The sequence below is a fragment of the Urocampus carinirostris genome, chromosome 9, assembly GCF_059441175.1.
Source record: "Urocampus carinirostris isolate Australia breed hairy pipefish chromosome 9, RoL_Ucar_1.0, whole genome shotgun sequence".
Lineage (NCBI taxonomy): Eukaryota > Metazoa > Chordata > Actinopteri > Syngnathiformes > Syngnathidae > Urocampus > Urocampus carinirostris.
Window position 1 is genome coordinate 11,089,922 of NC_142357.1, and position 26,907 is coordinate 11,116,828.

At 41.0% G+C, this 26,907-nt stretch overlaps 1 protein-coding gene across 5 annotated transcripts in view; it reads right to left on the reverse strand.

Moving 5' to 3' along the window:
• bcorl1 (BCL6 corepressor like 1) overlaps positions 1-26,907 on the reverse strand; it is a 45,776-nt gene that overhangs the window by 14,341 nt on the left and 4,528 nt on the right. Inside the window, exons 1-6 of one of the 5 annotated variants that reach the window (XM_088344518.1) lie at positions 17,363-17,534; positions 13,334-13,420; positions 10,848-13,247; positions 7,881-7,971; positions 7,270-7,707; positions 4,183-4,373 (exon numbers count right to left, since the gene is read on the reverse strand). In XM_088344518.1, the coding sequence (XP_088200644.1) occupies positions 4,183-4,373; positions 7,270-7,707; positions 7,881-7,971; positions 10,848-13,247; positions 13,334-13,339 (3,126 nt within the window). In that variant the 5' untranslated portion in view covers positions 13,340-13,420; positions 17,363-17,534. Of the gene's footprint in view, positions 1-4,182; positions 4,374-7,269; positions 7,708-7,880; positions 7,975-10,847; positions 13,248-13,333; positions 13,421-16,380; positions 16,523-17,109; positions 17,170-17,362; positions 17,535-26,907 lie in introns of those variants that run through there. The other 4 variants (XM_088344514.1, XM_088344516.1, XM_088344517.1 and 1 more) reach the window with 4 other exon arrangements.

The window sequence follows — 26,907 nt, forward strand, 5'->3', positions numbered from 1 at the left end:
ATGCAAACCAAATGCTCTTTCCGGCCACAAGCGGTAGGAAAGGATATACTCTGGGCTTCAGTATGCCCAGGCAAGTGATTTCATCTCATGTCGACTATTCTTATTGCCCATGGACTGCTTGAACTTTGATTTAGTATTCCTTTTTCATTAATTCAAATTCAAGCGTTTTAAGGACTTTCAAAGCCAATTCTAAAACATTTCCAGAACCATTAAAAGAAGAATCAATCCATAGCTTTGCATTTTGAGGTCACCAAGTTCTTCTGGTAGGAAAAAGAACGAGAAAACCTGACAAATCATAAGCCAAATATTAAACCAGCAGCCATCATTACCATTTCAGGCATAGAAAATGAAACTGAGTTTTTGTGCCGCATTTCATTAGTGTTTGTTGCCAATTCTTTTTAGTCCATGAAGTATCAAATGTTCCTGTTTTTCCTCCCACCTACATCAACCCATGGCATAGGAGTTAAGAATTGATGTGTCAGTGTCATTTTAAGCAGACTTTTAATTTTTTATCATTTAATGCGCGGTCTATTGGGTCAGATTGCCAAGAAACGTGGCAACACTTTCAAGCACTTCACCCAAACTTCAAGCACTTTTCAAAACCTAAAAACAACATTAAAATTTGAGCATTTTCAAGGATTTCAAGCACCCGTATGAACCCTGTGTATTTCAAAGCAGTACGACAATTCGGGCAATTTTTTTTTCACAGCTGCCTTTTGGCTTTGTGAGTTCGGTGACAAAAATGCATTCACACAAATGTTTGAAGGTAGTGTATGTAACTTCAAAATATTCTAATTGCTGACACCATCTTGTGGCTGAAATCATCATTGCAGCTCCTTTTGTCAAGCATGCAAGTACAGTATGTGTAGTTCTTCGATGCGCTCGCATAAACTCTTCATTTTTCATCTTTTTATGGCGGTTTGGGTCAGTCCTTAACCAACTTTCACCGTTTTCATACTAAAATAAACAAAAACCACGACGATACGCTGGATATCAATATGCCCCTCCTAACCACACTGGCTCCTTCCCCTAAGCGTAATGCGCTTCATGGCCGGAACACAGATGATAAAAGTAAGATAAGAGCAGATAGGTGCGGTGGAAAAAAAATATGAAATGGCTTTTTGAACTCGGTTGGGCATTGTTAACGCATACTTAATAGAAAAAATATTGAATTTGAAACTTTTTAAGGACACTTAAAACTACGCACCCCACCTTTAGATACCTGTAAACTGGTTAAAGCAATCAGTGCCAAACATGAAAATTATTTATTTGCCCGTTGTTTGTGAATAAATGTGTTGTACTTCGAAAATATCCTTTGTCATCCGTGATTATAATAAGTAGATTAGGCTACTGGAGCAGTTTAATGATATAGCATAATTTTGACAAAACAAAGTTAAAGTTTTGAGTTGAAATTATTTTACAGATCCCGCCCACCTCAGAACAAAAAGTCTGGACCTGGGCTGATAGCCAAACTGAGTAACATCCATGATCTAACATTTCCACTTAAAAACAACAACAAATGAAAACATGTGTCTGGCTATGATGTGTGCGTTATAACCTGAAGCAAAAACATCAATTATAATTAGCATTTTCAGTAATGTTAAAGCAAAGCAAATGTTCCACTAAAGGAAGCCCCTCTACTATCACCTTTATAAATGCTGCACCAAAATATATATCAAGGACATAAATGCTGTTATTTCCAGATAATATTACATATTGTACAGAACATCTCAGGAAGAGAACGTACCACAGATAGATTACAAAAAGAGGGCTTGCTACTTTTCTTTTTCAGGGACAAATAGCTTTGTATTTTTCTTATTACTGATTTCGAGTACTGGTGATCATCGGCTCTGCCAGTGGCTTGATGTGCACAAGATGTGCACCAAACATGCTGTGCCGCAACATGGCAAGCATCATTAAATGTCCTTGTAAAAGTCGACAAATTCTTAAGAGACAAGATTGGTCCTCAAAAAAATCATTACCTATTTTTTTCAGTTAGTAGAGGGCCAGTGTTTATCAATTTGTGTGCACCCTGGGACCTTGATGATGAGGATATTTCTTCTCGTTATTCTTATACACATGTAAATGGAACGAAATGTTGATAAATTTGGCTGGCACATTTTTCTTAAAATGTAAAAATCTAAAGAAGAGTTGGAGTATCATGAAAAAAGGACACTGTACAACAGTACAAAACACTTGTGTGGAATGAAAAACCCAGTAGGAAGATCTCATGTTGTACAAAATAAATGAATGAGCAAAAGTGAATAAACAATTATAGCTATAAGATGACTATACAGTAGTGCAAAGTGAAACATCTGAAATAGGCAGTCAGGTAATCATATGTTTGCTATACAATGGATTGCAATAGTGCGGAGGATAACAGGTGTGCAAATTAATAGCTACGTACAATGTACTGCCTTGTCTGGTGTGCCACAGGAAATTCTCCAATATTAAGTAATTGTTGTCGACAAATTCCAGCGATTATTGGAGTAACAGTCATGTTCATCCATATCAGTAGGTGGCAACAGAATGTCCATGGATCCATTTTCTTCCACTTAACAGAATGTGTTTTTTTTAATATGCTCATAAAGATGCCAGGAAAGTTTTGTACACTAATTCTGATAACTTATTTCGTTTGATGAAGAAGCCAGGCCTCAGATTTCATCAAATCAAATGACAAGGGTTGTCATCATCAAGCTACGCTGATGAGCAGATTATTTGAGTGACCTGTGTTTTAAGGGAGAAACCTTCAAAATAACCAAAACTGCTGCCTTAAAGGACCAGGTTGACCTATCTGAGTGTACATAGACTACAACTTTATAATTATTTTTGCATCTAAAGATAAAAGTGGGACTTGACTTAAGAGGTGAAATTGTGAAAACAAAATTTAAAGTAGCAGTACAGAATTAGTGCCGCAACTATTTGTCAGTGTTGTCCACAAAAATCAATAATAGAAATGGAATTAATTGTTGATTATTGTCGCCGGACAAGTTTTTCCAAAAGATAGAGGCCTTTTTACAGGAGTATAATCTCTGCTGAGAATCGCACATGCGCAATAGTGTCTCTGTCTCAAGCAGTAAAATAAACATATACAACCCCTTGCAAAAATGACCACCACAAAGTTTTTTTATTCATTTCTTTTAGTGTTTCTGAATGCCAAAGAGTTACACTTTTGAAAAACGTTATTATTATTTCATGCTTTTTAGCTGTGTTTGTTCTACAGGATAAAATCTCGGAGTGAGTACTTGTCCAAGACTGATGATTCCATACTTTTTTGCTAGGGGTTGTAGAAATACCCGCTTCAATTATGTGTACCAAAACTTCTAAAGTTTGAGAGCATTTTACCCTGTATACGGCCAATAGAAATACTACTTACCAAGTTTGCAAAGAATACCTTACGTATCATGGCGACTGCTCTGTGACGCACAACGTTTAAAGCTCACGTCGGACAAATGAACAAAACAGGGTCTAACTTTCCTTGGTAAGGATTCAATTGATCCATTGTACATTTTATAGGCGTGTATTTTGCTATGTAAGAGAGCATGGGCTTTATGCCACACTGTGCCAGACAAGCTTCCTTGAAATTAAATGCATTCTGCAGTTGGTGTTGTTAAAACATTAAAAACGACAAACGCCAGTTGTTAAATCAGTTTGATTTGTAGAAAATTAAGAATTATTTTTGTAACAGGCTTTGCGGTTGACCATTGAAATGGACATCATATTAGTTTTATTGACTGTTCTACTGCTAATTTGCCAATTTTTGGTTTACAGGGATAAACATGTGTATTTGATTTTATTTTTTTATTTGCTTATTACTAAAATATGGAAATAAGTTTATGTCTCTACTGACCAAGCACAGTGCCCAATTGGTTTTATACCCTGTATACAAAACCAGAGTTTGTTCAATAAAATGTGTATTTTTCATTGTACCCATTCGTGTGTTTATTATCATTTGCCACATAATTAAATTAACTTCATGCTAAATATATAAAAAATATCTGATTATTTGAGTAACCTTATAAATAGTCGTTGACTCATCGACTATTAAAATAGTCGTAAGTTACGGCCATTCTTTAAATTTGTATTTATTTTTGCATCTTAACAACAGTGGCACTTGACTTTAAAGGTAAAATTGTTTGAGAGGTGAAATTGGGTACAGAAAAAAGAAGCCAAAGAGCTCACCTTTTTCTCATTATTGTCGCACAAGTGTTTGCTCTTGAACTTCCTCTTTCCAGAAGGCTTGTCGTTGGACTCTGGAGACACATCGCTAGCTTGGTAGCGGACTGAGCCCGAACGTGTGAAGGAAGCTTTCTGTGGTGTCGCCGGCTCCGGACTGGACGCAACAGGACTCGGACTCTCAGTCTTTAGTAAATCTGAAATGAGAAGAGTAAGAAAATGGTGCAGGTTGGTCACTTTGAGGTTCCATAGTTTGTTATCTTCTTTTAGCAGTGCTCCTTTAGCTCGCACTACACAACACAGCAACTTCAACAGTAATGGTAAAATATTATGCAAACAAAAATATAAAACAAAAAATATTTTTGTTGATCTTCAAAAAAATAATCCAAAGTATTTTTTTAAATAATGTTGCACTATTATAATATTACTTATAAAAAAATTATAACGTCAATTTAAAAATACATTTATCTTATTTATGCTCATTATTCTAGTATTGACACTTGTTCTGGAGAAAGACACCATTTGTGCTTGAAAAATAAACGCTTAAATGTAACTTTAAAAATTTGAAGGAAATCCAAAAACCAAAGCAGTAGGCTTAATTGGTTGAGCATTTTTATTGTATTTGCATGCCAATCCCTTTATGGTTTGCTTTAAAGCATGATCTATAAAGCAATTTATGAATCTCTTCAGTTGCTTTCCTTTTGTCATTGCAGATGACCTTATTATCTACCGATTTACAAAAAGAAATGTTTACAAAGAGTAAGAATTATGTTGATGGTTAATTTTTGTTATCCATTCTTTTGAATGATACAACCCAATCCTTTGTTTCTTTTGCTAATGAACTCGCAAGCCAGAGTGTAACTGGCCCAATTTATGGTCTCTAGCTAATGTCATAAATTGGTAATGAATTATGTCATGTCAACCTAAAAGGGTAAATGTAAAATACAGGTAACCATTAATTTCATTTTAAAACGTGTAATGATGAACGGCCTAGAAAATGAACGGACCAATTTAAATAATTCAAAATTGATGGAAATATGCACAAGTATGTGATGAATAAAACAATACCGACACTATGGCAGGAAAGCTTTACAATTTATTTTGTAACTGGAGGTAGAGCGCTCGTCTTGGGATCAAGAGATCGCAGTTCGAATCCCAGCTCCTCCGTGTTACATGTCGAAGTGTCCTTGGGTAAGACACTGAACCCCTAATGCCCCCAATAAGCAGGTTAGCGCCTTACATGGCTGCACGGCCGCTATTGGGAAATGTGAAGCACACTGTAAAGCGCTTTGGGAAGTCTTGACTTGAAAAGCGCTATATAAATGCAGATCATTTCATTTCATTTCATTTGTTGTATCATTTGACGTTAAAGACTGCAAAATGTCCTCCTTATAGGAGCATAAAGTACACACCTAATGCTATGAAGTAAAGAGGCATTAACTATGAGAAACTATACAGATAAGCATTATCGATAATTCAAATGTATTGTTATTTTTGTATTCAGCCTTTATTTTTTCAAAATATTTGACATCTGTGTAAAACATTAACATTTATAGTTCATATAAACTCACGAGGATTAAAAAAAGAATCAATTTTGTGTATTTGTAAATAAAATTATTTTTTTTCTAACTTCTCCAGTCATGAAATGTATAAGGATGGAATGACTTGAAAATAATGTGACTTAGTTTATAAATATTGAATATTGATTTTGTTAATGCATCGGGTTTTATAATTATTGCTTAACTACAACGGAATTATGCTTTTTATGAAGAAAAAAACACCCATCAACTTTTGTTGCATTAATTTGGCCTTTTAATCCATTAAATTAACATATTTCAAAGTAAGGCCCACGGGCCGAATGTGCTCCTCCAAGAAGGTTTTGTACGGGTCCTGAGATTTTCTTGATCCATTGTTGTGTCATACACTAGGGATTGTTGTTTATTATAAATATATTTTTGCACCTAATTGTATTCTAATCAAATTATATTTAAAAACTAATCTCAGATGAGTATATGATAAAAAAAATATTTTACTTTATTTGAAGTAAATCTGGCAAACTTTTGGTAAAATAGTAACTACAGGCTTAGGGTGGTGACCGAGTAATACTGGCTTCTCTCATCTAAGTATCATGTTATGCAGAATTTCTTTCAAAGTAAATATATTTTTTGCCAGTTGAAAATTACAGGTTACGAGCAGAGGTATTAATAAATAAAGCTTTATTTTTCTGATTATATATGAATAGTTTTCTTAAGATTTGAACACACTATACACATTATTTTAAAAATGTTCAACATTCCATAGCCCACAGCATGAAGCCAAATTTTTATGGCGCTCCATGCATCTAACTTTGACTTAAATTGGTTAGGGAAATAGTATCGATCAATGTATCTCTGTACTTTGATGTGAGAATGGAGTTATTATGTAAAATAAAAATGTTAAAAAAAAACGTTTGGCATCCTGCACCAACTTGAAAATGAGAGGAGAGGTAAGATTGGGCCCAAAAATTCCAGTCGGACCTGACCCAGGCCCACAGGTATTAAAGCCTGCCCAATTAACTTGATATGCAGGACCTAGCCCATACCAAACCCGAAATCTGATATTTTATGGGTGAAGACTTGGGAGGAGGTGAGATTTATGAAAACAAATTAAATCCTGTCTTTTAAACAAAATCTAAGTTAAACAAGACTGTATAAACATTTACATCTTTTATATTTCTGTGTCTGCAAAGGTTACATTAACTGACACTGTTCCATTATTGACCGATGTTTTGAGTTGACGGGAAGACTTTGAGGTCATCCGTCATTTTGACAGGTCAAAAATTGGGCCATAAACCACAGTAGCAGAATGTGCATAAGAATCTAGCGCAGGACTTAAGCGAGAGAGAGGCAGAAAGACAACAAACAATGACTGGTGATAATAACTTTAAAAATGCAGCGAGAGGAGAAGCCCGGCCCGATTGTAATGATTGATATTTAGACCAGAAATTCAGGCCGGCCTCAGATCAAGTTGATTTTGCATAGAATGACCTTGCCGATTTATGAGGCGGCAGGAGACTTAAACGATGGCTGCAAGAGGTATAAACGATGAACATACCCGCTGCGATACAGCTGTCAGACTCCTCAAGGTGCTCTCCATCTTCCAGTTTGTCCTTCTCTGTGATGTAGTCCCCTGTCTGGTACTTTTTGTTACGGCAGTGCCGCCTCCTTTTATGTGCCGGGTTGTCGTCCTCTGCGTTGACCGCCTTGCCCTTGTCGCTGTCATCCCGCTCCGGCAGTCGGTTGGAGCGAGGCCTCCCTCTCGGGCGGCGGGCAGGCGTTTGCGCGGGGGAAAGAGAAGGGGCTCTTTCAGAAGCTGCCTCTGGAGGGGGGGAAGGCGTGGCGAAACCCCAGAGGTCCAGCCTGGCCTCATCCGCACGCCTCCGTCCTCTCCTCAACCTAGGGAAGGCGGGCTCTTTAGCGGGTTCCTTTGCAGGCGCAGCGGAGTCCAGGGCACGGGTCTCTTCACCCTCGTGACTCCTTCTGCCATCTGTAACTGATTAAATTAAAATCCGACTGTTAGTCTCCCACCAACTTGCTTGGGTGCAGGTGTTGGTGACACATCGGAAGCATTCAAGTTTTCGATTTATCGAACTGAAGTGGCTCAATGAAAAGCTACATGAACAAAAGTCTAATCAAATCTAACATTCTGAGGAAGAAAGACCACACCTGTTTTGTTGTGGGGTTCTTCATCTTTCCAAGTCTGCTCTGTACTCTGCAAGAAAAGCCGTTGCTCCAGTTCTGATGTTTTCTGTTTTATCTGCTGAAGGACCCACAAGACAGGATGAATGTTAATGGGGATCTAAATCTTGTTACCCACAAAAAGTTAGAGCAGGTGTAAAAAATGTTTTTGTCAGGACCGCATACGGTAGGGCAAGTTCTTCCACTTGAAAATATTTTTAAAAAGCCTTTAATTGTAATTTGAGCCATTCAGAGGTGGAGTTGCTGGTGTTTTTCGGATCATTTTCCTGCTGCATAGTCCAAGAGAGCTTGAATTTAAGGGCACAAACTGATGACCTGACGTAAATAAATAAACTATCAAATAAATAAATAAGGTTCTGAAGTGGCCGAGTCAAAGTCCGAAATAAGATCAAATTGAGATGCTGTGGTACGGGGATCTCCAACCTGTTTGAGGCCGAGAGCAACTTCAAGGGCATGGAGTAACACAAAGGGCACCTTGATAACACACTTCTGAAACAAGAATTTTGATTGATTAATTAATCAATTAATTACATTTTGTGTCTTACTAACATTTTACGTAAGAACTCTTTTTCAATGTTTAATGACTATGGAGATTGATTCAACAAGTTATGAAACAGATAAACTTCAACATGCATAGTTTATTTCTTTTTTACCTTTCCAATTGTTTCAATTACCAATAACATTTTTTACAACATTTTGCAGGAATTCGCATTCATTTTTCAAGATGAAAAACCCGTGCCATAGTCCAAATGATAATTTGTGTAAAACGTAATAAAAATAAACTTTTTAAAAAATAAATCTGATCACATTTCTATTAATCACTACTTTTGCAAAGTTACAATTTCCATCTCTACCTGACCAACATCCAAGTTAAACGTTGCAGTTAGTTGCTCAGCAATACATGGTGAATCCACTTACCTGAAAGGATTAGACATGAATGACACACATGGCTCAAGATGATCAAAGTCACAAAACCTTTTCTCAAACTATTTCCCTAGTAGTACTTTAGTAGTAGATGGTTCCTACAGCTTAAGGACAGTTAAATTTAAGACTTTAAGACTTTTTTAATGCCTCTTGATATCAAATTTCAGGCCAGGTCGACAAAATACAAAATTGAAACAACAAATGAAACAAATATTTTTTGCACACAATACATCGTGCCTCGTGCACATTACCTGGAACATCTTTTAGCCATGAAGATAAACGTTTGTTGGACAGCCACTTCTTATTAAATTTACACTTTCTCATGGGCCAAAGTAAATGTCGCTGTCCAAAGGTGTGTGTATTGTGGGTAGACCTGAGACATGCGTCTACTCTGAAAGGCCCGACTGAAACCACATTGAACCGATTTGATAGTTCCGTTATTGTGGTCACGCAACGTTGCCACAAAAGTAAAACGGTGAATTTGTGAATAAAGATAATTTATAAAGTTTACTAAACCTTTTTTAGTTCAAACGAATATAAATCTTATTAATGTGTTTACATTTTTAAGACTTTCTAAAATTGAATTTAAGACATTTTAACGCCAATTAAGGTCTTATTTTTAGAATAATGAATTCAATAACTTTTAGGACTTGTCAAGAATCCGCGGGAACCCTTAATAGTACTTTTCTGCAGCTTTGTTAAAAGTCTTGGATTCTGAAGAAATTCACCTTTCATGATTGACAGCACAAAGGGACAGTGCAACACTTTTTTTTGGTAAATGCATGGGAAAATGGTCATCTTAGTTTTAGATCAATTTATAGAACTTATGACAACAGCAACAGTTTTACCTTTGCCCTGCAGTTCAGAGTACAAAAGGCTTAGTTTCCCAGTGATGTCAGTTAAAATGCAATTTCCAGTATCCACTTCCCATCTGAAAATGCTGTCTTTTTCTTGATTAAAAATTGTGTAGCACTAAAAGAGTCTCTGGTTGATTTTTGAGAGTTTTTCTCCGGCCTTGTCAAAAGACTGCCGTTTGCCCAAAGTTGCTTTTAACTCACGGGCATGTTCTGCTCCTTGTGCGCTGCTGGGCAAGTAATTATGGTAGCATGGAAGCCTTTTGTGACAAGTGTTGAAGTGGCGCTCCACACGTTGTCCTGCTTTGCCGCAAACACAGTTGCGCCGCAAATGAGACACACAGTTTTCTTTCACATTGGTAAAAAATAATTCTTCCTCCCATTCAGTCCGAATGTTTAACTCCTTCACGACGCCCATGGTCAAGGCTGCGATTGTCATGCACATGCTCCTATGCCCGTGTTACGTCAGAGTTTTTAGATTATTGAACTCTGCGACATTGATTTTTTTTTATTAGGTTTTATTTATTTTTTATACTTTTTGTTTTTAAATTACTTCACAGTAAATTAATTTTGTTTAAATCCCACAACAATTTAATTACATTTTATACATTGATATTTCATGATTAGGTCTATTTTTAGAACGGGCCCATGGGCATATGATATTGACACTGCGGGTGTCAGCGTGCCCACGGGCAACAAGTTGGCGACCCCTGCTGTAGTGTGACTTTAATCGGGCAGTTCATGCTAGAAGCCCCTTCAATATGGCAGATTTGAAACAATTCTGCAAAGAAGAATGGGCCAAAATTCCTCCACAGCAATGTGAAAGACTCCTTACCAATTATCGTAAACGTTAGATTTCTGTTATGACTGCCAAAGGTTGCCCAACTCACTATTAAGTCAAGGGGGCAATTCTTTTTTCACATACGGCCGGATAGGTTTCGATTTCTTTCGTGCCTTAATAAATACAATCAACATTTAAAAACTGCATTTTGCATTTATTTGGGTTGTCGCTGAGTGATATCAAAATTGGTTTGATGATCTGAAACCTTTGTGAATGATAAATATGCAAAAAAACACAGAAATCGTGAAGGGGCAATTACTTTTCATAGCATTGCAGGTGCGTAACATAATGTAAACAACTCAAAATGGAAGATACCTTTGTTAGTAAAGCTGGAGTAACACCTTTTTCTTTATCTCTTGCAATCGTCTTTCTCAACTCCACTGGTGACTTCTCCTTGTTGGGTTTCTTAGGACTAACTTTCTTCTGTTTAATGGCTTTGACTGGTGACTCCTCTTTGGTTCCATTAGGTTTCTTCTCGCCACCTTGGTCTGAAGACCGGCAGGACAAAATATTTGCAACCGATCCGCCCTGATTTTCATCCAGGGGGCTGCCAGATTCTTTGATATCTTTTTTCAGCACCTCCCCCTCTAATACTTGGGCCAGTTGACTCTCCAACCTGTTTCCATTCGTTGGTGCACTGCTTCGCAGGCTGTGGGACTGTCCAAAGGGCTTTGAGAAACCGTGCTTGTGTTCTCCCTGATGGCCACATATGTCTGCATTATTCTTAGAGGTCTCTGTGAGTTTCAACCTCTTTCTGGAAGGAGCCAACCCCTCTTGTGCCAACATTCCAGGACACTTTTCCTTGGACCAGTATGTTGAAGGTTCATATGGGGAGGTCTTTTTTACCGGGATTTCTTTGAGAAGAGTCAGAACATTATCTTTTCTCGACGCAGCCTGAGCGTCGTTTCCCAGTTTAGTTGTTTCAAAATCCTGTTGCTTCACAATGGAAGCTAGATTGGAGAGCGGCGATGGTTTTTGACAGGAATTTACTGCTGGTTTTGACAGACTTTGAAATTTTGACGTTTCCAAACTTCCTTTAGGTGTTTGCAAACCTGGTGAGATTTTCCTTGCTTGGTGTGGGGAATCAGAAGACTGATGCCAAGTCGAGTACAAACCTGTGGCTTTGCCGGCCTTTGGGTGAGAGTTTGTGGTGCTTGACAGCGCTGTCAAGAGGGCCCCTTTGGCGGGACAAATCTTGGTGGCAGCTGTGCTTGTGGTTCTGACTTGCTTGACACTCTTAGGTAAAGGGGGCCTCTTTCCTTCCGAGGTTGCTTGCTCTCCCTGGTCGATTATTGATATCAATTCTTGCTTGGCGAAGCTCTTGAACTCATCTGCAAATGACACTTTACCATCTTTACCTTGAAGCGTCGAGGCCAGAATGGGACTGGCTACACCGACGTATGTTCCAGGGATATTTTTGATGGGATCTTGCGATGGTCCCTTGCTCCACGCTTGCTTAGGTTCAGGGACCTGATGATTTTGTGTCCGGGCTAATTGCTTTTGATGGGATCCATTTCTCTGTGTGTTAGGTAAAATAGCGTACTGCCCAGTTGCACCGTACGTTGTTGAATGAGACACATTTGTGTTCGGAAAGTCTATTTTGATCGACTCGCTCTTTTGAAGCTCCTTTGTCGGAATAGGAGCTTCATTTGTGCACTTTGGGCGTTTTGATTTAGCTGACAAATCCAGGGGTATATCCCTTTGCTCGATAGGAGACACCACTCTACACTCATCTGAAGTTTTCAGAGCACTCATGGTGATCTTGTCCAAGCTAAGGCTCTTTTCCATGTGGTTAAGAAGTCTACTCTGAGACGCGATAGTGGCAAGTGCAGAGCCACAACAAATGGCAGCGGTGGGTGACAAAGTGTAGTGGGTGGATGATGGGGAGGTCAGTGATGGGTGCTGCAGTGGGAGGGCTATGGCTGGCGAGGCCACCACTGATGCCAGGGCCTTATGCTCACTGATGGATTTGGCGTTCTTGCTTGATAAATGGTTGGTTTTGACTTTTGAGGCTTTTTTCTCAGAAACTGCAATCTGGCCCAGGGGGAAAGGATAGTGATAGGTCCGCATGAGGGGCGTACTCGCTGCACCTGAGGTTTGAGGTTGAATGTCTTTTGGAAACTGGCTGGTGGTGGCTTCTCTCAAAGCCGCAATCTGCCCCAATGCTGGTGGGAGGGTGATTTTACAGAGTGGGGAGGAGAAATCGGTGGAAGGCAGGAAGGCAACTGGCTGGGCTGGTTTGAACAGAGAGCACTGGTAAGCAGGTGGAGCAGATGGTGTTTGCACATATGATTTCTTGCTGTTGTAGGGATTGGCTGAGTCCTCCCGGCTGACTTTTACGCCACTCGGCCGCTGAGGAGCGGGGTAGGCCCCCGTGCCGTCGGCCTTGATTTTAGCGGCCTCTACCGCTCTTTTGTCTGTCCTATTCTCAGCGCCGGCGGGGGCTGAGCTTGAGATTGGTTCATTGTTGAGCTGCCGGGGTGGAGAAAGCTCCGGGTTGAGGTTGTAATTACTGGTGTCCGGGCAGGCTCTTGCTGTCTTACAGTCTGTTGTCGGAGTGGTCTTGTTTTGCTGACTGAGGGTAACATTGCCTCGAAACTCAAGAGGCAGCGTTTGGGGAGGATTTCCCACCATGCTCATGGATGCTTTAGTCGGAGCACTGATCTCTCTGCTCACCGTGCAGCCATCCCCTACATTCATTAGTGAAGAATCCACCTAGGTAATAAAAAAATAATTCAAGCCTCCATTTTTCATATGCTATTCGAGTGCAGTAATTTAATTGTAATAAGAACAATGTATACCTGCATAGGTGTTTTCTTTAGCACAGCATTCCTTAAAGGGTAGCTGAATCAGTCTGGTGTGAGTATTCCTTTGAATGAAACGGCAGGCTGCAAGGAGAAAACGAATTTATGGCAAAATATACATAATGCAAATGATTGCACAAATTCTCTTTCACATTTTCCCTGAGGCGAAAAATGATATAACGATAATAACTCCATTCAACAAATGGCAGAACTACTTTCAACTTATCCGTTTTCAGGCAGATGCTGTAATATTCCTGTTGGGGGCAGGGGCGAGGTCATCAACACCTCTGTAAACCAAACTTGCATGTTTCAAAGTTTGGATTTTATTATTTATTCACTACTACTTTTGTGACGTGGACTTACAGTAAGTAAATAAAACTTCTTATGCGTTACCCTGCTATACATAGAAATAAATGAATGGAATTTCCTGTTCATTGGTAAAATCATTTATCATCCATACATCCATTATCTGCACCGCTTATCCTCAGTAGGGTCACAGGGATGCTGGAGCCCATCCCAGCTATCTTTTGGCGGTGGGCACGGGACACCCTGAACTGGTTGCCAGCCAGTCACAGGGGACACAGGGACAGACAATTTGCTCGCTCATTCACACCTAGAGACAATTTGGACCGGCCAATTAACCTGACATGCATGTTTCTGGAATGTGGGAGAAAACCGGAGTGCTCGGAGGAAACCCAAGCAAGCACGGGGAGAACATGCAAACTCCACACAGGAAAGTTCGATCTCATGACCTCAGAACTGTGTCGCACACGCGCTAACCACTGCGCCGCCGTGTTGCCCAAATCATTTAGCATTTTGGGTAGAATTTTGTTGCTCTGTAAAATTCTGACAGACATAAGACCTCAAGATTCTTTGAAGTCTGTCATGTAATGCTAACAGATTTGTGCAAATTGTGAGAATGTCAAGCAGAATTGCAAATTCTAGACAAGCACGTCACAAGAAGGATTTCAATTTACTGTACTGGGACGAATAGCCAGGTGCGCAGATGAAGTTTTTATTTAGACAAATAGTACATTTTAAACCTTGTGATTTGCTGGCAACCAGTTCTGGGTGTGCTTTGCACACTGCTGAAGCAAGCTGGAGTGGGCTCCAGACCCCCACGACTCTTGTGAAGCAAAGCGGTTGGACAATGAATGAATGGATAACGGTCAGGAGTATGATAGAACAGAACTATTATAAAAATAAAAATAAATTACATATAGGTTTGTATGTGTTCACCACCAGTACCTTTGTTAATGACAGGTCTCAGATAAAAAAAAGTCGGTTATAATTATTTTGTAATGCGCGACTATTCCTCACTGTAATGTTGCGATGAGTGTGTTTAGAAACGCTATACATGAACAGTATTATGAAGTACACATCTGCAAACAAAATACATACACTTCACTGAGTATGTTTACTTGAGCTATGCTAATGAGGAGGGAAAACCTGACATTTCTAAAGAAACAATTCTTTAGTATTCTGTTGTAAAATTTAGCTTGATATCACACATGTCTTAGTAAAAGAAACGTCACAAAATAAGGTATAGAAGACACCAAGAAAAACTGAACAAGAAAGTGATCAGCAAGCACAGATGATTTCATAGAGCTGTTTTACTGTAAACTAGAATAGACACTAGACAGAAAATCTTTATCTGAGAAATGGAAGATAAATACAGTACAGTGAACATCAATGTATCACCACAAACATCACCATAAACCAACAAGAGCTTGAACCTGTCACCAATTGTAACAATCTTAGACCTGTCATATCAGAAGAGGGGTCATAACCAGAAATCACGGCCAGATTAGCTCAACCACAGCCACACTTGCCAGACTTGAACCCATCTGGAAGGACAAGATCATAGCAGTGAAATCAAAAACCAGACTCATGCAAGCGCTGATTACTTCCATCTACCTCTACGCTTGCGAAATATGGAATCTCACAGCAAAGCTGAAAAGGTAAATCCAAGCAGTGGATATGTGATGCTACAGGAAACTTACCCCATTAGACAAACCAACAGTTTACAATACCATCAGATGGCACATTAGACTCTACAAAAAACTGTTGCCAACAATGCACAGACAAAAGCTGCAGTTGTATGATCACGACCAGGCTTACGGCGTAACGGAATACATGTAACGGTGATGCGTAATTAGGTTAGAAAAATGTATTTGTTAGAGTTACAGAAAAAAAAGACATAAGGAAATTACAAGTATATTTAATAAAAATAAAGATTACTTTGCGGGATTACCATTTTATTTGAAGGTATATTCACATATAGAGCTCTTTCTGTGTTGTAAACAAGTGTGAGCTGCACTCCCATTGTTGATGCAGAACGGCGGAAATTATGTCACTTTATTCCAACCCATTGATAAAAAAATCGTAATATCTCAAATAAGGACAAAGTATATGCTAGCAGTAAGATAGCGAGTTGGGATTTTATTTTGGTGATTAAAGGTTTTTTTTTTAACATTTTTTTTGTGCGAGCCACTTAATTGAACTTTTGTGTGTGACTTTTTTGCCTGTGGCAGAAAGGTAAACACTTAGTGGGTGCAAAAATACATTTGGTTCTTATTGAATTTTAAAAGTGAACTAAAACAGGGTATAATTTTTCTCCCATCTGAAAGAGAATGTTTGATTTTGCTAAATAAACTATACATGGTGGTTAAAATTTGAGCACTATTTTGCAACTCTACAAGCAACTGCCTGACCTTGGTTTTCTCCAATTCTTTTTAAAGGTTACATTGTTCATTCATTTCAAAAGAGATTTGATAAATATTAGGTTTACTTTGTCTAATATTAGCATATTTGGTATTGGAAAAATCCAAAAGGAATCAAAAGTAATCAAATTGCATTACTGCAACATATTAGTATTAACATTACGTTACTGATTCCATTTTTCAACAGATAACTGTACCGGATTACACTGTTAAAGTAACCCTCTCAATTCTGGTCACGTTACAAGATCATCAGAACTGTCAAAGATTATTCTCCAGAGAACAGTCCAAAAGAGCAGAAGTATTGAAAAACAGGTTACGAACCGGGCCAACGCCACCAAGAAGTTGACTCGTGCCAACATTGCCACGACCCAAACTCAGGCCAGTAACCGTAAACAGTGGAGAAAGCTTTCTAGAGTTGCGTCCTCAGTGGTGCCCCGATGACACGGGCGGTTAAGGGATCCGTGAATAGTAGATCTCATGGAAAAATAGAAAACATACAAAACAAAATCCCAGCTCACTGGTGCATTCGTGGCTTACTTGTCCATCGCTTTCTATGTGGGCCAACGCATGCATGCTCACACCGAACAGTACGGTTAAGTGCGAATGCAGCGCGCAGCTTCGCAATCTACTTTCGCCGTTCACTGTGCAGCACGTAGGGCAAGTGCAGTCGGAACCTCCTAACGCTGCGAACATCAGTCACAAGTCTGATGACGAGGCCGGTAACGACACGGGGATGGCGCTTGCAAAGGAAGGGTACGTCCACCCCCCCTTCCCCCTCCACTTCCTTCCAAAACAGCTCATTGAGATGCCACATTAACGAAAGCAACAAACTATTCAATAACACCAAACGCCAGTCTGCACAGAATCAATATCAAAGCCGAGAGGGGGGAATAAGGGATAAAGTCAGACACGGGGGGTTGGTGGGCGCCACACAAGTTAATGCGCAAGCTTGTGTTACGGAGCGGTCACCGCTGTCACGGAGGAAGGAGGCGAATTGAAGAGGGAGCCCGACAACTCAAGCGAAGGACCTCGCCGAGACTCGTTCTTTACCGGTTCGCACGCAGAGCCGGGCTTGTTATTTATCCTTAGGCGACCTAGCACCAAGCGTCGGGAGCAAGAGGCGGGTGTCCCGTCCTCTCTCGCCACTTGCGAGGCTTCCGTACGCGGACCCCGCGAAGCTGCCTGCTACTACCAATGCCGCCCCCACCACACGCACACAAAACCCACCCCCTTCCACCTTATTTTCGCTCTCTTCCCTTCCGAGTCGCCACATTAAAGATGCCCAATGACACGAGCGGCTCACCCGGATGGCGCTTAAACGTCGCACGGCGGACGACTCCGTTCCGCAGCCGCCTCTCCGGCCTCCGGTTGGCTGTTCCGCGGCTCCTCCACTAACCTCGACGGCTTTTGGTTCTCAAAGTCCGTGGAGGGGGGGTGGTTAGGGAGAGGGGAGGGGAGTAGGGGGGTCGTCAAGACTGTCCGTTCCGTATCTCCAGTCTGGTGGGAGCGAGAAAGCGAGCGAGAGGGGGAGGACGCCTGTGGGAAATGTAGTGCTTGAACATCCACGCCCAGGGTACACCGATAGAGAGGTGGGGAGGAATGAGGACTACACGTACCGGCATGCAGCGCGGCGACACAGCCGCTTCAGGAGGCACGAGGGGGGGACCGCGACCACAGCGTTAACGGCGGCGGTGTTGGTGTTGCGAACTAACCGAGGGAAAAAATGCACTCGTTGGAGAAGGTCACCAAGTTTTAAACTGATACTTAAAATCAATTTATTTGGACGGTGAGCAACAAGTAACGAGTCAGATGAGAAAACCAAGTACCGAAAGGGTTTGGGTTCGTTAGTGAAGATGAGGAAGCAAGTGTACGGAAAGGAAGAAAGATAGCTCAAGCACGTTTTCGTATAGATGTTCCAATCTAATGACATGCAAATGACGGTATGATGATGTCACTGCTGTAAATCTACAGGAATTAAAGTGGGTTCACCTGTGACAGTTAATTATGCATATTCACAGCTGACTCCGTTCAACTTTTCCTGTAATTTGTTGGAAACAGAAATTGCGTGTGGGTGTGTGACAGGTTGTCACACAAATCAAAATTCAGCCAAATCGAACTGTTTCGCAACAAAATTATTTCAAAATAGCAATTCAAATCCTAATTATTATCAGAAACATATATCAAATTGCATTATAAGTTTTGGTGATGTTTTTTTATGACCAAGTAGTACTACTTGGTCATATTTCTGATAAATGTTGACATAAGAAATATGAATAAAGAAAAATAATAATTACCAGAAATAGTTCAATCCATTTTCTTCGAATACAACGCGCACGTTAGTTTGGTTGTGGGTCTGAATCTGGCCTTCCGCTGAGGAGTTTGCCTCTTGCATTTAAACCGCCTCCCAAAGTATGTTTTATAGAAGAAAATTTACCCATAAATGTTTTATAAATCTATATGATTGACTAGTAACCAGTTTAGGGTAGTGTAACAATGTATTAGTTAAAAAAACACATGCACAAGCTTTCTTGAACATATTCACTAGTCAGTACTTAACTATAGCAACAGCCGTTACAATCCAAATACATCGAACAACTGTTATTTTCGACATAAGTACTAGCATGTTTGTGTTCTTTCTGAGATCCCGAATTAAATAACAACGCCTTAGCTAAAAGAGGTGTGGTTTAGTGTTTACAATTTAGTGATACATCTCCATTTATAGCAGTGATGAACAGCCAGGGGGAACAGGTGAGGCTGTGCCTCACTTGTCTTCATAGAAAAATAAAATCGATGGGCTCCAGCACCCCCGCGACCCTACTGAAGATAAACGGTGCAGCTAATGAGATGAGATGAGATATATTAAATAGTTATCTGACCCTGATCAACTTGTCCAGTTCTGTGTTGAAATCAGAAAGGTGTTGTCAGAAATTATTCAATGCACCTGGTATTAATACAACCTACATATTTATTTGGTTGTTTCTCTGAATCCGAATTTATTTTTGCTTTTTATTAATATCTCTGTTTTTATTCTGTGTGCAGAACCCTTTCATAACCTGAAAGGCTTTCGAAATATAATTATTTAATATGATTATTCTGCTCCCCAAATTCCAAAAAGCCCTGATCTATAAAAGACCATTTAAACACAAACACAAGTGCTTAACTCATTTTGAGTAAATGAAGGGTTGCACTACATTTACACTTTTTATTCTTGAACGTCTACCAATATGCAAACGTGAGCCTGAAAGATGCATGGACATGTTATATCAATGTCGGTTGTTGTCCGTCATTTTTAAAAGTTGTTCACAGACTTGATCTTTACTTTTTGCATTTATCTAGCACACACATTTTTTAAGTGTTTTGGAAACTTGTATATGTTCTTCAGCCAAATATTTTTTCTATCATCTGAGCAGAAGCCTCAAAATGACAATAAAAATCACTGACTATGTTAAAGTTCAGGCAAAATATTGGAATTCTGGAGCAATCCAAATTAATCTTTTACATGCCTACAGACAAAGGAACAACCCAGTATGCATGTTTGAGAGCGATTGGAGGGGGGGTCTTCACGGACTGTGTTATCGATATTAATAGATACAATATATGTTGCTTTAACTTTTGACATTAAATAAAAGGATGATTTCATTCATTTCATTTACCAAATTCAACTAAGTACCATGCTTACAAAATTTGCACACTAGCCAAAAACTTAAGACTTACACAAGTCAAACAAAGAAAATATAAACTGCAACCTAACAGCCGGACAGATCAATGATGAAAATCATTTAAATGATGCACAAAGTATGATGAACTTAATTGAACCTACTGAAAAGCTAACAAAAACATTCCAATATAACCAGATAAAAAGCAGTATTTTCTTATGGTCCTGTCATCCATCCATCCATCCATATTTTGTCTGCACCACTTATCCTCAGTAGGGTCACAGGGGTGCTGGAGCCCATCCCAGCTATCTTCAGGCAGTGGGCAGAGGACACCCTGAACTGGTTGCCAGCCAGTCGCAGGGCACACAGAGACAGACAACTCGCTCGCTCATTCAGACCTAGGGACAATTTGGACCGACCGATTAACCTGACATGCATGTTTTTGGAATGTGGGAGGAAACCGGAGTACCGAAGGAAACCCACGCAAGCACGGGGAGAACATGCAAACTCCACACAGGAAGGTTCGAGGTTCTGTCATGTTAAAATGTTTAATTTTAAACACACACAAAAGACAAATTTAAGTGACAAAAAAATCCCCACTACATGAACACTAAATGAAAAAAGCCGGTATTATTCAGGCACCCTATAAACATTTTAACAAAAGTGGGCTATAATCACTTTAAAGAAAAAAGTAGTAGCAATGTCCCATCATTAACTAAACAAATATAAGTGCAATAGTAACATACATTGAAAACAAATACACAACTATTCCTGGTGTATGAATAAAGATCATCTCATGTGCCAAACACAGTGGATGGTGACTTACACTGTACATGGAAGGATACAACTGTGACATCCACTATATGTAGATGAATAAACCAGTAGTATTTTGCCCCAGAGAAATCAACCAATACACACAAGGCTTTTTTAGCGAATGAGTCAGTTAGCGTGTATCGTTTGTCTCTGTACTACAAGCCCTACGGTGCTTTCTGAAAAGTCCTACAGTGCTTTAGGGCATTAAAGTATCCCAGTTGGGGGAAACTGCACATGCGCACAAGCAATCCGATTTCCCGAATGTGTATACACGCATGGGTTATGAAAATGAAAGAACTAACCCTACCATTGCAATTGGAAAACTCGCAGTCGGACTAAAACATTTATCGAATTATTGTGCGTATTTATACAGCATTACATAATCAGAATACTGGCAATATTTTGTTTCCAATAGGATTATTGATTGAATGTAAATTTATTTATTCTCACACATTTCTTTGTACATTGCGAACTGATTTTGATGCTAAAAAGAGAAGTCTGGCAAAAATAACCGTGTAATTTATTGCTTAATGTTTATAATTCTTAATTGTGAAGATGCTGATATTTTGGTGGTTCACACTAGTGTATAACTCTATTGATACCACAGATGTTGCTAAATTGATTGTGTTTATGAGGTGTTACGATGTGTCAAAGTTTGAGTTTGCTGGATACTTAAAACAGGAGATGGAATGCAATTTTTGTAGGTTGTTTTTATGTTCCAATAGTTTCACATCTGATTTAACTGACCTGAAAAAGAAAGGGCATTGACTATTCCTTTCAGAGGATAAATAGGACGCCAACCTACAAATGATATGGTAAAATTTTCACTGCAGCTCCAGTAATGTTAAAAAATATGTTTCAGCAAAATTGACACATTTTCATCCATCTAGGGATTTATTACAAGCACTTTGTCACTTGCTATCGAGTAGCTTAGGAATCAGGTAACGACCAATCACAACACCGGGTGCAAAGGTTGCAAGACCAAACTCAGCGATAGGCCCTTACCTAACATTGATTTAATTTTCAGTCTGTAGTAATACGATCCTCTGATGGATAATAACAGGTGGATTTTGCAAATTCATTTGGATTCCACAAACACAATTTCAATCAGAATTTCTTGTTTAGATTCACAGGATGTGCAATTGAGATCATACAACTACAGTATTTTTTTTTTTTTTGGAATGAAATTTGAGGGTGTTTAATTTGTCCTGTAAAAAAAATCACAAGCAATACAATCCACATGAAATCGATGCAAACTACTAGCTAGTGAAATAGACACAACTGCTAACAACTACCATAATATATTTTTTCTCTTTGTATCTCTTTTATATTGTCAGTCAAGGGGCATTGAATATTTTTTAAACAGATGCTCTCTTTTCTTGTATTGAATATCAATCACTGACCAATCTTAAATGGTGGTACTGGAGCAATAAAAGTACTGTGTCAGGTCACCATACATGCTCAACCAAACAAATACAAATGTCGTTAATAAATCAAAGTTCACAAACTGATTTTATTGTAAAGCAGCTCTATAAATTACTGTTTTTCCTAAAATGTAAGGTAAGTTTTCAAAATGAGGGCATAGTTTAAGTACAACACTAAAATGTGCAAACAGGACAAATTCCACCAAGTAGCAGATGTCTTTTGGGTGTTGGATTTTGGGCTAAATTTGTCTCTAACCATTAATAAGGATTTAATACCAAAATAGACATCTACATTTTTGATGTGCTTAACATATCCAATGTCGATCAAATTACATATTGAAAAAGTCGTTATTACGTGTACCTTGTCTAAAGTGGTCCGAATCTAGTCCAAAAGGGAATGGTTTAGATTTGTTTTTTTCCCCAACTTTCACTTACAACAGTATAAATATGTCTGGGAACGAATGTTGGTATCTTTTCAACATGTTTTCAAAAAGTTTTTGATGGCATAAATACAATTAAAATCCACACAACCCGAGGGAGAACATACAAAATCCAGAACCGGAGGCCAAAGCCAAGATTCAACTACAGAATTGCGAGCCATCACACCTTTACTATTGTAGCCATGACAATCCAAAGACATCATAGGAGAGTCATTTCTGACATAGTTTTCATTTTCCTGTTCCTTCAGAGATCCCATAATAAATCACAAAGCCTTACCTAAACGCAAGGTACAGTCTCACCTGTCATCATGTAAATATAAAATTAAAAATATATTGAATTGTTATACTGCTGGGAGACTTCAACGCTCAAGTGGGCAATGACAGTTAGACCTGGAAGGGCGTGATTGGGAAGAACGGCCCCCCTGACCTGAACCCGAGTGGTGTTTCGTTATTGGACTTCTGTGCTCGTCATGGTCTGTCCATAATGAACACCATTTTCAGACATAAGGGTGTCCATATGTGCACTTGGCACCAGGACACCCTAGGCCGTAGTTCGATGATCGACTTTGTCATCGTTTCGTCGGACCTGCGGCCGCATGTTCTGGACACTCGGGTGAAGAGAGGGGCGGAGCTGTCAACTGATCACCACCTGGTGGTGAGTTGGCTTTGATGGTGGGGGAAGATGCCGGCCCGACCCGGCAGACCCAAGCGTGTTGTGAAGGTCTGTTGGGAACGGCTGGCAGAATCTCCTGTCAGAAGAAGTTTCAATTCACACCTCCGGCAGAACTTCGCCCATGTCCCGAGGGAGGCGGGGGACATTGAGTCCGAGTGGACCATGTTCCGCTCCTCCATTGTCGAGGCGGCTGATCGGAGCTGTGGCCGCAAGGTAGTCGGTGCCTGCCGCGGTGGCAACCCTCAGACCCGTTGGTGGTCACCGGCGGTGAGGGATGCCGTCAAGCTGAAGAAGGAGTCTTATCGGGCCTTCCTGGCCTGTGGGACTCTGGAAGCAGCTGGCAGGTATCGGCTGGCCAAGCGGAATGCGGCTTAGGCGGTTGCCGAGGCAAAAACTCGGGCATGGGAGGAGTTTGGCGAGGCCATGGAAGCCGACTTCCGAACGGCCTCGAGGAAATTCTGGTCCACCATCCGACGTCTTAGGGGGAGGAAGCGGTGTGCCATCGACACTGTGTATAGTGCCGATGGGGCGCTGCTGACCTCGACCCGGGACGTTGTGAATCGGTGGGCGGAGTACTTCGAAGACCTCCTCAATTCCACTGGCACGTCTTCCTCTGGGGAAGCAGAGCCTGAGGACTCTGGGTTGGGCTCTTGTATCACTGGGGTTGAAGTCACCGAGGTTGTCAAAAAACTCCTCGGTGGCAGGGCCCCGGGGGTCGATGAGATCCGCCCAGACTTCATTAAGGCTCTGGATGTTGTGGGCATGTCATGGTTGACGCGCCTCTGCAACATCGCGTGGACATCGGGGACAGTGCCTCTGGACTGGCAGACTGGGGTGGTGGTTCCCGTCTTTAAGAAGGGGAACCGGAGAGTGTGTTCCAACTACAGGGGAATCACACTTCTCAGCCTCCCTGGTAAGATCTATTCAGGGGTACTGGAGAGGAGGGTCCGCCAGGAAGTCGAATCTCGGATTCAGGAGGAACAGTGTGGTTTTCGTCCTGGCCGTGGAACACTGGACCAGCTCTATACACTCTTCAGGGTCTTTGAGGGTGCATGGGAGTTTGCCTGTCCGGTCTACATGTGTTTTGTGGACTTGGAGAAGGCATTCGACCGTGTTCCTCGGGAGGCCCTGTGGGGGGTGCTTCGGGAGTATGGGGTACCGCACAGTCTTATCCGGGCTGTGCGGTCCCTGTATGCCCGGTGCCAGAGTCTGTTCCGCATTGCCGGCAATAAGTCGGATTCGTTCCCGGTGAGGGTTGGGCTCCGCCAGGGCTGCCCTTTGTCACCGATTCTGTTCATAACTTTTATGGACAGAATTTCTAGGCGCAGCATGGAGTCCGGTTTGGGGGCCTCAGCATTGCGTCACTGCTTTTTGCAGATGACGTGGTGCTGTTGGCTTCCTCAGCCCGTGATCTTCAGCTCTCGCTGGAGCGATTCGCAACCGAGTGTGAAGCGGCCGGGATGGGGATCAGCACCTCCAAGTCCGAGGCCATGGTTCTCAGTCGGAAAAGGGTGGTATGCTCCCTCCGTGTCGGGGAGGAGGTCTTGCCCCAAGTGGAGGAGTTCAAGTATCTTGGGGTCTTGTTCACGAGTGAGGGTAGGATGGAACGGGAGATCGACAGACGGGTCGGTGCAGCGTCTGCCGTCATTCGGACCCTGTACCGGTCTGTCATGGTGAAGAGGGAGCTGAGCCGAAAGGCAAAGCTCTCGATCTACCAGTCGATCTACGTTCCTACCCTCACCTATGGTCATGAACTTTGGGTCATGACCGAAAGAACTCGATCCCGGATACAAGCGGCCGAAATGAGTTTCCTCCGCAGGGTGGCTGGGTTCTCCCTTAGAGATAGGGTGAGAAGCTCAGTCATCCGGGAGGGACTCGGAGTAGAGCCACTGCTCCTCCGCGTTGAGAGGAGCCAGTTGGTGTGGCTCGGGCACCTAATAAGGATGCCTCCTGGACGCCTCCCTCGGGAGGTGTTCCGGGCATGTCCCACCGGCAGGAGGCCCCGGGGGCGGCCCAGGACACGTTGGAGAGACTATGTCTCTCGGCTGGCTTGGGAACGCCTCGGGGTCCCGTCGGATGAGCTGGAAGAAGTGGCTGGGGATAGGGACGTCTGGGCTTCCCTTTTAACGCTGCTGCCCCCGCGACCCGACCTCGGATAAGCGGAAGACAATGGATGGATGGATGGATGAATTGTTATAATTAATCTGCGTTAAAAATGTTTTTTATTTAACAACACAATTTTAATTTATTTTTAAAAATCGATGAATTTTCACATTGTACTAAGGATATTATAAATAGTCAAGTTTTATTGTATAGCCCTTGTTCACAAGAAGTCTCAAAAGTCTGTCCAAACTACTATTACACCACCCCCTGATCTAAAACCTTCATAATGGCAAGGAAAAACTAAAAAAACATTTGCATGAGGAGAATGAAAAATTGTTAAGAAGTGGCACCAAATCAGCACAACTTCATTAGTAATGCGTTTTTCCTCATTTAATAAACATCAACATTACGTTTTTAATATTTTCGTTTGGCGGGCCGGATTAAAAACGGACAACTAGTATGAAATATATTACTGTGCTCAGAGTCTTCAGATGCATAGTGAAGCAGGAAATTCGCTAGGCAGAGATTGATAGGGAGACCAAGGATTGTGATTTGACACACACCTCAGCCTCAAACAATGGAAACAGTGATAGTTTTAGCAAGTTGTGCCTCACCTTTCATCATGGAAGTATAGTATGGATTAAGAATGTTTTAAATGGTTTCATTGATTCAGTGTTAAACTTCGTTCTCATTTAACATCACAATTTTTAGATATTCCATTTAAAAATGGATGAATTTTCTCATTATATTATGAATATTATTAATACAATAGTTATGTAATGTATGCTGAGCTTCTGCAGATTGAGAGTGAGGCACGCAATTTTCTTGCCTAATGGCAGAGGGTGATAGTGACACCAAATTTAAGTCCTTTGTTGCGGACTTTGCGGTTGACCCCTGAATTTACTTCAGAAAATAAACATCATAGTCGTTTTATTTACTGTTCTAATGCGGCTAGTTTTTATCTTCTGGGTTTACACGAATGTAATATGTTTACTTTATATTAATTCATTATTTTTTCGCCTGTCACTTAAAATGGACTGAAGATTTTTTAATGGAATCATGTCACTATCTAATTGGTTTCAGTGCATTTTCATTTAATTTCCGTTCAAATCCGGAGTAAGTTCTGGAGGGTGCTGGAGTCCATCCCAGCCATCTTCAGGCAAAGGGCAGGGGACACCCAGAAGTAGTTGCCAGCCCAGTTGCAGGGCACACAGAGACATACAACTCACTCGCTCATTCAGACCTAAGGACAATTTGGACCGGCCAATTAACCTGACATGCATGTTTTTAGAATGTGGGAGGAAACCGGAGTGCCCGGAGGAAACCCACTCAACCATGGCGAGATCATGCAAACTCCGCACAGGAGGATTTGATCCCATGACCTCAGAACTGTGCCACACATGCACTAACCACTGCGCCGCCATGCTGCCCTAATTGTTTTCAGTGCATTTTTATTTAATTTCCGTTTGAATCCAGAATGAGTTCTGGAGGATGCTGGAGCCCATCCCAGCTATCTTCGGGCAGTGGGCAGGAGACACCCAGAACTGGTTGCCAGCCCAGTTGCAGGGCACACAGAGACATACAACTCACTTGCTCATTCACACCTAGGGACAATTTTGACCGGCCAATTAACCTGACATGCATGTTTTTTGAATGTGGGAGGAAACCGGAGTGCCTGCAGGAAACCCACGCAGGCACGGGGAGAACATACAAACTCCGCACAGGGGGATTCGATCCCA